Source organism: Microchirus variegatus (genome assembly GCF_963457635.1).
Source record: "Microchirus variegatus genome assembly, chromosome: 6".
Taxonomy (NCBI): domain Eukaryota; kingdom Metazoa; phylum Chordata; class Actinopteri; order Pleuronectiformes; family Soleidae; genus Microchirus; species Microchirus variegatus.
Window position 1 is genome coordinate 15,342,984 of NC_139807.1, and position 12,608 is coordinate 15,355,591.

General features: G+C 40.5%; 1 protein-coding gene across 9 annotated transcripts in view; it reads right to left on the minus strand.

Annotated features, from left to right (window-relative positions):
- nlgn3a (neuroligin 3a) overlaps positions 1-12,206 on the minus strand; it is a gene marked incomplete at both ends in the record, with an annotated part of 95,550 nt that extends 83,344 nt beyond the window's left edge. Inside the window, 3 exons of one of the 9 annotated variants that reach the window (XM_083891142.1) lie at positions 1,229-1,288; positions 10,675-10,734; positions 11,738-12,206. In XM_083891142.1, coding sequence (XP_083747268.1) covers positions 1,229-1,288; positions 10,675-10,734; positions 11,738-12,206 — 589 coding nt within the window. Of the gene's footprint in view, positions 1-1,216; positions 1,289-10,674; positions 10,735-11,731 lie in introns of all 9 variants that reach the window. The other 8 variants (XM_083891144.1, XM_083891146.1, XM_083891145.1 and 5 more) reach the window with 8 other exon arrangements.
- Positions 12,207-12,608: the final 402 nt, after the last annotated feature.

Here is a 12,608-nt window from a genome sequence, read left to right on the forward strand (position 1 = left end):
TTTGAATGAGGGGACACCTGTGTTTCAAAGTGGTGCCAAAGCGACACTTCTTGTTCTGCAATCGAAGCCAACATAAGTCGTCTATTGGAGATACAAGACCACTGGCAAAAAAGGGGCTTCGCTTAAAAACCCTTAAACATCTGGAATAAAATCCTGGCCAGCCGGCAAATGCTGGGTTTAAAGCCAAACACAGGACCTGCTGCAAAGCTGGCATTCAATATGCCAACATTCAAGATGCATAAATGTGAGGTTATGGCAATTAAGTGCGACAGTTTGGGTTTCCTGCCAAACAGAGAACCCCTGTGCCCTCAACATTTGCTAATGTCCCACACTGTTTTGGTCCGAACATACGGTTAAATCTTGTTCACCAAATGCAATCATAATAAGCCAAAATCCCATTTGTCAACATGGAGAGACACATGGAGAATATTGTGATGGCTTTGCTCTGATACTCGAGATCATTCTTGCATCACCTGGCCTATAGTGGCAAAGGAAGACAAGGGCAGGGTGATATCGGGGATTTAATTTAGATTCAGACACTAAAGCCGTTTCTGTTGCAGCAAAAGAAACCTTCTCTCGTTCTAATCTCAGCAGAGATCCACACTGAGCCAGGAATATCCCAAGATAAATATGGAAAGTGAACAATGCGATTGCTGAGCAGCAACTTCCCATTTTCTACACCTCTCGCCTCTAATCCTCTCCAAAAGCACTCCTGAACTGCCGCTCCTCATCTAAATCTGCTGGCAGACCCTGCGAACGCTCTGATATTACACTGCTGCTTTACTGTCATTCTGTCATTATCGCCACCAATACATCTGCCGGCCACACCTGATGAAGAGGCTCTTGCGACTGCTCTGCCCTTGTAATAGCAGTTGCTTCAGTCACAGTGTGATATATTAAAATGACCCACCCCGGACTTGGTTATCTAGACAGCTCTCAGATCCCACATGACTCCTAATCCAAACACCTTACTCATCGCTTGAATTTTGATGTTTGGAAATGTCAGACCTCATATTCACTCACATGCACTCCACGTTTGATGAAGACAACACTGTCCAACACTGTAATGTTGCATGGATGCTTGATGAATGCATTTGCAATAATAATAATTAAAAAAAAACTAAAAAAAAAACTTAATCAATTAAAAGTATAAATGATCAAAAAAGGTGACATTTTTTAGGGAAAAATAAATAAATCATGCACCATCTTTGTTCACCATGGAAAGTACCTTCATCTTCATCACCGTCGTTATCCGATAAATCCTCGCCCTGTTTTTTTGCATGGGCCCCTGTTATTGAAGCAGGGAGAGACATAGAGAGGCACAGGGAAATTCAAAATAACATGTTTGGTAACACAGACATGGGAAATAAGGCAATTCAGTATAAAGCAGTATTTTTGAGACCACACAGGAATAATAATAATAAAAAAAAAACATTTTAAGTACATGATATAATTGAAAAATCACAGATAATTTGAGAAATAAAATCATTGTTAAAAATAGTCAACAATGAATCGACACCTTTTTTAAGAGATTTAAACACAGCTTCATTGTTATAACAGCATATCTGGAGCAGAGTCATACACCACTGGCATTTTCAGAAAAATAAACTTTTGATTTATCAAATGGTCCCACATGTTTCGCAAAACAATAGCTTAAAGGATTGCTGCTGAAATGAGCAGTTATGACACTGATTGCTTTTGATTGTATTCTGGAAATGACTCAGTGGACAAGGTTATAGTGTGCCTAAACAACACTTTAGAGACTTCCTAATCTTTCTGGAATATGCACCTAACGGTAATTTCTTACTTGCAACCATAAAAATGGGGAATAAAATTATATTAACAGAAATTGTGGTTACTGCCAAGCTAAAGTATATAAAAATCAGAATGCAGAAAACTATCGAAAGAGCAGGATTTTTATTTTCTTTTAAATTACAAGCATGTGCAGAACTGCAGCATCCCAAGAGGTGGTGATGTGAATACAACACAAGACTGCATGTATCATGTATTACGCAGTGATGTGTGCAGTTACTTTAGATTGTATCTTTTCCATAAACAGTATGTAATGTGCTGTTGTCCTTGTGGAACGTGATAATATGAAAATCCAGACCCATAGGGCACCTTCGTGTAGAAATATAGCGTACAAGCTCTACATCGTGTACTAGTTGTATTCTAAACTGGTTAGTGTGACATTTGTTACCTACTCTCAGCAGTGCCTAAGGACTTCAGTGATGCTTAGTCATTTGGTCTGTCCATCACTCATCTGTGGTCTATCGTCTTCTGACAAGACCTTAGAGAAAAACGTTAATTTATGTTGGATAATTTCATGATTCTGGTGAGACTCTAACCTCATGTATAACACCAGATTTTCCTTTTCAGCAATATTTGATGCGACAACAGTCCTACTGTTTCTGGTGACCTTAGACTCAAGTGCAATTCGCTCATATCAAAGTTTAATGGGCTGACTGTCATGAAGTTTACTGAACCATGATTACAAGATAAGATGTGTAGCATTACCCGCAGCGTTTCATTGCAGAGGGAAGCTGCATGCTGGCTTGAAACAAACACCACCTCTGCTAACATTATGCGTTTTTTTTTTTTTTATGAAATAAAGCATACATTATTTAGGGGGAAAGAGCAGAATTACCATTTCACACAACACACACTTCTTGAGTGTGGCTGTTGTCGTCGTCATGTACATGCCAAACTGATTTTGAGACAAAACACCCCTTATACCAGACTACTGAGTTTGTATGTATGGTAACTAACATCCCATTACTAACATACATGAAGGAGCAGTCCACACAGAAATGGGTTTAAAGCTCCCATAGAACGGAAGTACCATTTAAAACAGTATCTCGTTTATGAATTAAATAATATCAAATATCAATAATATCAATATAATATCAATGAGTAACAGTGCATCCACCGTTCCAGAAGGGGAGCTGTGCTTCTGAGAGCTGTGTGTGCTAATTACGTCACTTCCAGGTATTGGCCAATCACAAGACAGTTGGGAAGGCTCTACGCTGGCTGGCCAATCACAACACAGTCCGTCTTCTCTTTGCAGCAACTAGGAAGTTTTTGACCATAAAAAAAAGTTAATGTATCTAAGTAGACCTCCATAACTAACATATATGTGCGATAGGACCACTCTATGGGAGCTTTAAGTGAATAGCGATCTTCTTTTATTGGAGAGGCGTTCCAGACACACGGAGACGGTGTTTAAGGGAACCTGAAATTGTATTTTTTGAAAATGCCTCCCAGAGTAGGAAAAAAAACGACAGCTTCGCATTTCCGTGTAGACAGTGAATGCGATACTATAGGGAAACAATCATTTTTCACAGCTCTCTCTTGCACTGTTATTTATTGTGTTTGGAGATTGTTTGACAGTTTTACCAACTACTGTCAATGAAAAGTAACGTAAAGTCAGCCTGAAAAGACACTAAATATCACTGTCAAATTAGACTTTATTAAAGCCTGGATCTGTAGCATCCAGTGATACTGACTGAACGTCTTGGCAGTTGACCATCACCACTGCCCTCTGCTCCCAAGAAGAAAACACACTAAGCAGCAAATAAAACTTACTAGCAGAATTAAATTGTTTCTGTGTGGCTAAGCCAGTTGGTTAGGTGGAGTCAGAGAAAGACACAAATGACTTTATGATATGTACGCAGTCTCTCCATCACCCTTCTTATGATCACCCTCACAATTAAATGCATAGGCTATAATTTAGCCGCTCAGTTTTGTAGTAGAAAAATTAAATTAAATTCAGCTGTGAAAATCACTGTGGAAAATTATGCAGAATTGTTTTTGTAATTCTGGACCGTTATCAGGGCCACATGATCTTTTTTTTCTGAAAGTGGTCTGGTTTTGCCGTAATGATGATTCTAACAGTGATCTCATTTAAATGGCAAAGCTTAACTTTTTATGCTAATATCATTCTGAAAATATAATTTTATTACAGTTTTCGAAGGCCTAACACTCAAAAGCCCACCCCTTATGCAGACTTTCGCCAAAGATTTTATCTTGAGCCTTTAATATTTCTCTGCTTTTATGTTAGCTAGAAAACATAAACATGATAAAAGGGCTGCATTTGACCATAATGTGTAGCACCTAATATGTGGTCAACATAATAGATAGATAACAGTTTGTTTGGTCAATGCCTCTGCTTCATGCAAAAGAGAACCTACGGAAATATTTGAGCAGAATGGAAATCGGTGCCCACAAAACACCCCGTTTATGATTTGTTAGAGATTCTGATTATTCTAGCATCGACTGTGCTGTTGACATGCTAAAACAATGAGGTTATTGAGTGAAAATGCTTCAGACAGGCATAGATTGGATGGCAGGTGTCGACAGGGAAGCTCTGTCACTTTGAATTGTGTTGTCTGTGAGCCTGGGTGTCAAACGCTGGATCCATAATGGGAACAGCAAACATGTGCGACATGTGCAGTGACTCAGCATTGCAAGCCTATAGTTGACCTTGAATCTTGAAATTGATGCTGCAGTGAAAGAGTGTGACATTAGAATAACTGCAATGAATTGACAAGTTTCTTTGTGCATAGCCAGCCACCAGGAGTTGACATTTGCATCCCTTCAAAAACAGGCAGCACCGAGAATAACAGCTATTCATGTTCCTTGACAAGCAAAATAGAAACATGTCACATATCAAATCAGGTTCAAAGAAAACACACTTGAAATTCAAAATTTCAGTATGAAATTACGAACAAAATAAAGTCTAGTAGTAGTAGGAGGAGTTTATGAATAAACCCAAGCCTGTACACACGCTATATATTTATTTACACACACACACGTAGACAAAATGGTCTTATACCCTGGAGAATTCTCGACTGTATCCACAATTCACTCAATACATCATTGAAGGGCTGAATGTTAACTGCGTTCCTTTGCTAGAAAAAGGTTTACTGGCAATAGATAGGCCTTGGAGTTAAATATCAGAAAGGTCAGAATGTGGAAAGGGACTTAGTGAAATGTGAAATGTTGCAGCCTTGACAATTTAGAGCAGTTATATTCAGCCACTAATCCTCAGGTGGCCATTTTCCTATTCCAAAGTGTCTGGAGCTGTCTTTCGACTCTGCATGTCTTTCTCTCTGTCTGCCTACATCTCACCCAATCTGTCTCCTATTGTAGAGGTTAAGGAACAGCTTGGGAGGGACACATAAGAGAGAATGATGGAGAATGCAGCTAAAAGGTTAAGGAGGCTGTAATCCTGCAGTAAAGGACAGCCAAAACCCACACTGTGCTTCAGCTGTTCCAAAAATAAATAAAAAACAAATAAAAGGCAGCCAAATAGTCTCTCTGGCTGTCAACAGCTCAATAATGGAAAGTGACATGTTTACCAAAGACCGTGGACATCAAACTGGGGTCTTTCACTTCTCCTTCTAATACCTAATGAACTATTTATTCTCTGTACTAACTGAAAAAAGCTTACACACAATCAGGATTAATCAGGGTTTAGGCATCTTAAGCATCTGTCAAACACATCAGTTATGTAAATAATTGATGTACCACAGGTGACTGTCATTGGTGGTTTTGGACTAATTCAAAGCTTTTGAACACCAGCACAATGTGATGGAGCCTGGAGGACTTATTTAATGCTTTAAAATTGTTAACAGAACTATTTCAAAAAAACGTTAAATACTTAATGCTTTAAAAACCTAAATTGACAATGCTTTCCTGTATCCCATGGGTGTTTTTATCTACCCGTAGAGCTGTAAAGCAACGTAGCAGGTCCCCATTTTATTTTACTCCTGCAAACAGAAGGGACAAGGACACGCATTATTCAGATTCTACATTTGGTGGCACTACTACTTTGTCTTCATGATACATGTGCATCATGAAGACAAAGTCTACAGGCCAACAGTACACAATGCAACTTCTTGTAAGTTGGCGTTACTATGCTGCAACATTGTGCATTCACTTCGATAGTCGCCATGATACATCTGTGTATCTGACAGGCTTTGAGACTGCATGGGGCATCCTGCTGAAATGTTAGACTGTTGTTTTAAGATTTAGGGCTTCAAAAATCAAGTTGGTGTGAGATTTTTATTTTTTTTTGAGTTGCTTTATTGTAATTATAAATTGGTTCGTGTGTGTGGATGATATTGTTTGCAGGCCATGCACTATGACCTGAAGTTCCTCACCCCTGGTATAAACTAACAAGAGATACTAGAAGCAACACATTTTGTTTTCCCTGTCAAATTGGCTTGTGGGCTCCACAGGCTATGGCCTCTTTTCCTTTTGAGTTTGCTATAAACAAAGAGCAGAACAGAGATGCTGAGCCTTGGATTGACTGTGGATGTTGGACAACACAGCAGAAGCAGGAGAGTTCTGAATGGGAACTTCCTGCTTAGGTCAGGTCTTGCATCTCAAATGAATATGCTGCTGGCTGCAGCCTTCACTCACTGGGGTCACCATTGACCCACATAGATGATCATAGAAGATGATAGAAGTCATTTTCTTTCAAACAAAGGCAGACATCTGCTCTGTTTTCAAGCCACACAAGCCAATATTTGCTGTTGTCTTCTTGGAAAGTTTCACACAGTCTGTTTGGTGTACAGATTTCCTCAGCAGCACTCGGGGAGCAGCCCCTCCTTCCCCGAGGCAGGGTTGAGCTGGCCAACCAACAGGATTATCATGGTGTGTTACTGTCTGCCAGAACCCAGACACAGTCTAACCAGGACTGGGGCTCTTTCACAATTTTCACAGCTCTAGCATCAGGAGGTCATCTGGAAATGGGAAAAGATGACCAATGCTATTGGAGTTGTTAATCTACAGGTTTGGCGACTGATCAGACTGTTTTCGCTACTGGCACTAAGATGCATAACACATGGCAGTTTGCTGCCTGTGAGGGCTGCGTAGGAACGACAGTCGAGCGATCCAAATCGGGCCAAAATGTACAACTGATTTCACTGCACTTATCTCAAATAGACTCATGATGAGGGATGGATTTAGAAGTGAGGGAGGTCAAACTCAGAAAGTTTCTCTTGTGGAATCTCACACCGAAAGTGAATTTTCGCAGCATGCCGTGAAGCAAGAACATTTTTGTGTTATTCTTATGTCAGCATCTATCGCCTTCATCGCTGACTTCATTCTCAGCCTTTTCTTTTTTTTTTTCAAATGGTCTCTGTAGCTGAAACTTATATGGCTGCCAGACACGACTGTGACATCAGTCAGAGAATCTCAAAGCTGATTGGTTTTCGCGTCATTGTATGAGGCAAAGTTGAAAACTTTCAACTCGAGTGAATGGAGCGAGTGACGCGAATGATGCAAAGACCCAAATGCGTCCGGCCGATGCGAAAGGTGCATCTATTCATGTCTGTGCATTGCATGCAAACTCACTCTTCTTTTAAAGTTTGTCAATCAATTTGAAAGTATAACATTATTTAAGTTAAAAGGTGACCTCATCAGGATTTGTGCACAAACAGTTGACTAATCCTGAGCCAATAGCAATCTGAGACTAAACAGTGTTTATCTGTCTCATTACCACTTTTCATTGGATTTACTGTGACTAAGAGCAGAGAAAAAAATGACTGAGTGTTAATGTCTAAGGCTCCAAAAACCCCCAACCTGCCACTGCTCTGTACCGTGTGTGCTTGTGTGGGCTACAACGCCAACTCTGACAGAGCAATGGGATACAGTGCTGAACCCTGCACATTAGATTACCTCCACATGGCTCGGCCACAGACTGTTAAGACATCTTGCACATGCAGCGCTGCACTAGTCTTCCACAAGGAGCAAAACCAATCACCAAATTGTATTCCTGTCAATATAAATGGCAATTTTGTGACTAAAAAGTGCCGAAATCCAGATTGGCACTGTCAAAATGATCCGTATCACAAGTCAAAAAGAGGGATGAGTGGATTCTCTACTCTTCACAATAAAGTCTGCCCTGTTTTACTGTAGCACCAATTGCTTATGCACAATGGTTCAAAGCCAAGAGGCAGGAGAGATAACAACAATAAGCATATCATGAGAGATGGTCCAAACGAAAAACACAACGGCTGATGTGTTGCTGTGTCAGACAAGGATGTCCAAGTCAATAAAAGCTACAATTCTTGCCAAAATATGAAAGCGAATCGGTGATCTGCACCTTCCTCGACCCTTGGTACCACAGAGGACTCGAGAGTGATGATGGTGCTTTGGCTGAGATGATGGAGTTAGAAGCCGAGCCAGTGAGGCCAGATTGGAGAGGCAAGAGTAAAATGTGGAGAAAATTTCACAGAATCAAAATTTGGATACCGACCAATCCTACTACAAACCAGCCGTACCAATCAAAGAACAGAAAAGGAGTCTCTACTATAATTTTGTCTTGCTAGGATACTACTGGTTTATATTTATGAGGCTGTTTAATGAGTAGAGGTTCCCACTATATTTGATAGTATATCAAATGGGTTCCCTGATAGCACAGTATGGAGAGATTAATACTTTTGAACCCAACAACCACTCTCCACACGGTCCTCTACATGTACATGTGTTACGCTGTACAAATATATATCACATTCTTGCCAAATAAAACACTTGAATCCAACAAAGATTATGAGTCATGTTTCCCATTAATGATGCTTTGTTCAGCTTTACAAATGTAACACAGGTGCGTCACTCGTAGGTGAGAGGACCACTTACTCTGCTCCTAACACAACTGCATACAGTTGCTTGGCAACAGTCAAGACCAATTCATCTGGAGTCAAATACCATTTTTAATTAATCAGTCTTTCCTCCAGATTCATAGACATAGAGATTTTAAAAGTGCTGGTGGATGTACTGAATATGCACAGTGTGTATGACTCTACCACATTTTACAGTGATGGAACACATAAAACCCCTTTACTATTTATAAGTGTAAGGAACAGATCTAAATATGGTAAGGACACTATTTCTAATATTTAATGAGGGAACTGATGAACTGTTCCCTAATTTACTGCAATGTTCACACCTTTCTTGGTAGAAACATTTAAAACAAACCACAGTATACCTCAAAAATTGCATCCAACATGAAGGATAAATAAAAATTCATTTACACCGCTAATTCAACATGAGCCAAGACTAATAGGATCAGTCTTAAAAGAAAGGTACAACAGAAAATAGTTTCCCCTGAGAAAATTACAACCTTCATGTTTATACCAACAAAGGAACTGTGCAAAAAAATCACCTCTCTGCACAATAATCTGTCACAAAAACCAACACATAAAACGTATCATAGAGTTTTCCCATTTCCAAACATTGGCAAGATAATTGAAAAATTGAAAAAGTGGAGGGGGAATATTAAGGAGATATTTCTGTATATATTCCGCAACTGGGACTAATTCAGCAGCAGAAGTGCCTGGAGGGCCAGTCTTTCTCTCTCTCAAAATTGGTTTACCAAAACAGAATGTACGAGTGCACAGAGTGGGGCCAATGGCAGCCTCCGTGGAAATCAACAGCAGAGGTCTTGAGGCTGAAACTGAATCTTTACTGTGATGTGAGATATGCTCTCGATCACAGTCTTAGGGCTACTCAGCGCCTTTATGGCAGGCTAAGGAAATTAGCCCTCTGCTGTTAACAGCAGTCAGATTTTAGCTGCTGCTTAAGAAACAGGACTGTGTTTCTCCATTACAGTGTGTTTGAGCATTTGTCACATGGATAGATAAAACATGCCATGGCAATAAATTACCCCAGCAAACCATTATTTGAACAATTAAGAATAATACATATAGGAGAAAGTTGGCCCTTGACGTTTTTGTGTAAATGTAATCAGCGACTAAGCCTCCGACAAGTTCAGGTGTCAGGTTTGACAAATAATTCCAATAAGGCGGCGTCTTAAGTGCCGTCGTTCTGCCACATGACTTAAGTTCATACCACGTAAAATGTTATCTTCAAGTATTTCAAATAGCACTCATGCTTCTGATTTAATCAACAGTTGGGTTTGGTTTGAAAATCTTGCATTTAAAGGTGCATTATGTAATAAATCTAAAGCAACTGGCCATAAAATCCTCCTAATATGTCACAAAGACTCAGGAATAATGTTCATATAACAAACTCACCAACAACAACAGTACAGCCAAAATATTTGCATTAAACAAAATATTTTGCAGACTGCAAATCCTGTTTATGTTTTGAAATCATGTTTTGGCATGTGGCACCACCTACCGCCGTTTACCAATCAGTGCAGTCAGTAGAGTCTCAGCTGCCGAGCAACCACGGGCTGCCAGTTACGTCAGAAAACAAAACCTCTGTATTTTAAATTTGAATTTAGTAACTGTTTTTGGCCACATTCTTACATATGGCACCTTTAAATATGCACAAGCCATAAAAAACATTGTATCTGTAGACATTATGATAAACTGCTTACAAAGTTTATTATTTATTGAGGGACCTACATTTTCACTCCTTGACACTCGCTTGGCTAATCGTGATACGGCACACGCCCACACACACACATGCAACACGGCACAAGCATTCGCTCATCTCCCACACTTATGTCAAGGTTGATCTGAGTCACAAGTCCCACGTTCATCCCAATTAGCACTTTGATTGGTAGTTGATAGATGGTGATATTGGCAGCTTTGCAAGGATGCACCCATCTCTCTCCTCTCTCTTTCACTCTTTCAATTCCTCTTTCGTCCCGTGTTGGCTTTATTCTTTTTGTTGTTGTTGTTGTTTTTTTTTACATACCTCCTTTTCTACACATTTTCTTGTTGGGTTTCCTGGCACATTCCTTGGATATTCTTTTGACTGTAAAATGAATGGAAAAACTACAAAATAACAGAGAGCTCTGGAAAAGATCGCATGTGACATGCAACAACTCAGACTGACTCAGACCCCACTGTTCAACCCCTATTTCCCTCCTTCTCCCACCCTCCCAGTAATCAACATCAAGAACAACAGAGGACCTGTAAGTAACTGGGTGTTGCTGCAGAAATATTCCAAAATGCTGGAATGAATTTGCTGCATTCTGGGACACAGGAAGCCCATATTAACATGCACTTCTATTTAAGACCCATTACAGCCAAACCAAAGGCAGAGAAGCAACTAAGATTTTGCAGTTCACAGTCAAATTTGGTGAAAATGGTATTTGTTGGATTCTTGGAGCATTTTAAACCAATTTCCATGCGTGGGTCTCCTTGAGTGAAACAAATAATAGGGGCCAGTTAAGAGTCAATATCCATAAAGCTAAAATATTTTATTACGGTTGGTTTAGTTTGCCTTTTTGCACAAAACCTGCTCATGTATTCAGCTTTGTGCAAGTAAAGGGTCTTACATAGGTCAGGCTGATGCCACAGGCCTCTCGTGTACCAGACAGAATATTTCACCAACCCTGAAGTAGATCATTCTCTCATGAAGCAGGCTACTAATCTATAATGGCTACTTCCCCCAGAACAGTCAAGACAGTGAGGGTAGGACGGTGCACCAAATGCTTCCAATCTGTGTCTTAAATGATTTGATTTATTTTTTCTTTTGTATTGTAGTCATATTAATAAGTCATTTTTGTCATCAAAAGAGGAACCTCTAACAGTGGCATGGAAGGGGAGAGTTGATGAAAAGACTAAATGAAAGATCAAGTCAAGATGGTAGGTGGAAATGATGGACACAGACACAGCATGCGCCAGACAAAATGTCATGCTCCGCGCAAAATACAGAGGTGACACAAAGTTGTTGAGCAAAGACAGAGAGAGAGAAAAAGGAGGCAGAGACAGAGGAGAGGTTTGGTTTCTTCCTAGATACTCGACACACTCACCATCCTCTGTTGGAACATAGATGTTTAAATACAGACAATCCTCATGTTGATCCTGTATATACGTGGTAACTATATCCAGGTTGAAGGTGAACCATATTGGCATCATGATCTCTGGCACAGCATTGTGAATATTTTGAGGGCAGACGGGAGCAAAGTGGGTGGCGTTCTTGATCCCTGACCAGGAAGAAGGAGGCTCAGGAGGCATAAAACGTTTTTCTCCCACTGGGGAGGCAGCGTATGGAACCCCCAGATACTGATCCACCGGCCCCAGGATCTCACTAAGCAGAGGCACCCTCATCCCTCGTAGTTTCCCATACTGCGTGTTGACAGTAGGGTGGTAGTTCTGTCCTCTCACGGCCGCAAAGGACCAGCAAAAACTCAACACCCACAAAGACAAGCTGAAACTGGTGCAACTGTGGAAACTGCTCCAGTTCTGTGAGGGGAGACGACTTCTCCTTAGAGACCACATGGTCCTTGTGAGGGACTGCAAATGTAAGTGACCAACATACAAGCCGGGGCAGCACCTCGGCAAACACACAGGCTTCCCACTCAGCCCTGCAGACCAGCCACCTGAAGGACAGTCATCAGCTGCAAAACTGGAGCCTGCCGGCTTACAGACGAGGAGAACCAGCCAGTTATGCAGTTCCTCTCTCCTGCAGCGTTCTTAGTCGCCGTCCTCTTTTCGCTCGTCAGATCGTCTAGCCTGTGCTGCAACAGAAGAAGAAGGAAAATTAATGAGCCTCTGAGCAGCATACCAGTTCACTCCCATTTTTTAGTCCGTCATTTTTATTGACTTGGTGAGTCCTTTTCTGACATGAATTAAAACAACTCACATAAACATGACAGAGCCCTTAGTGCTATCGTTAATTCA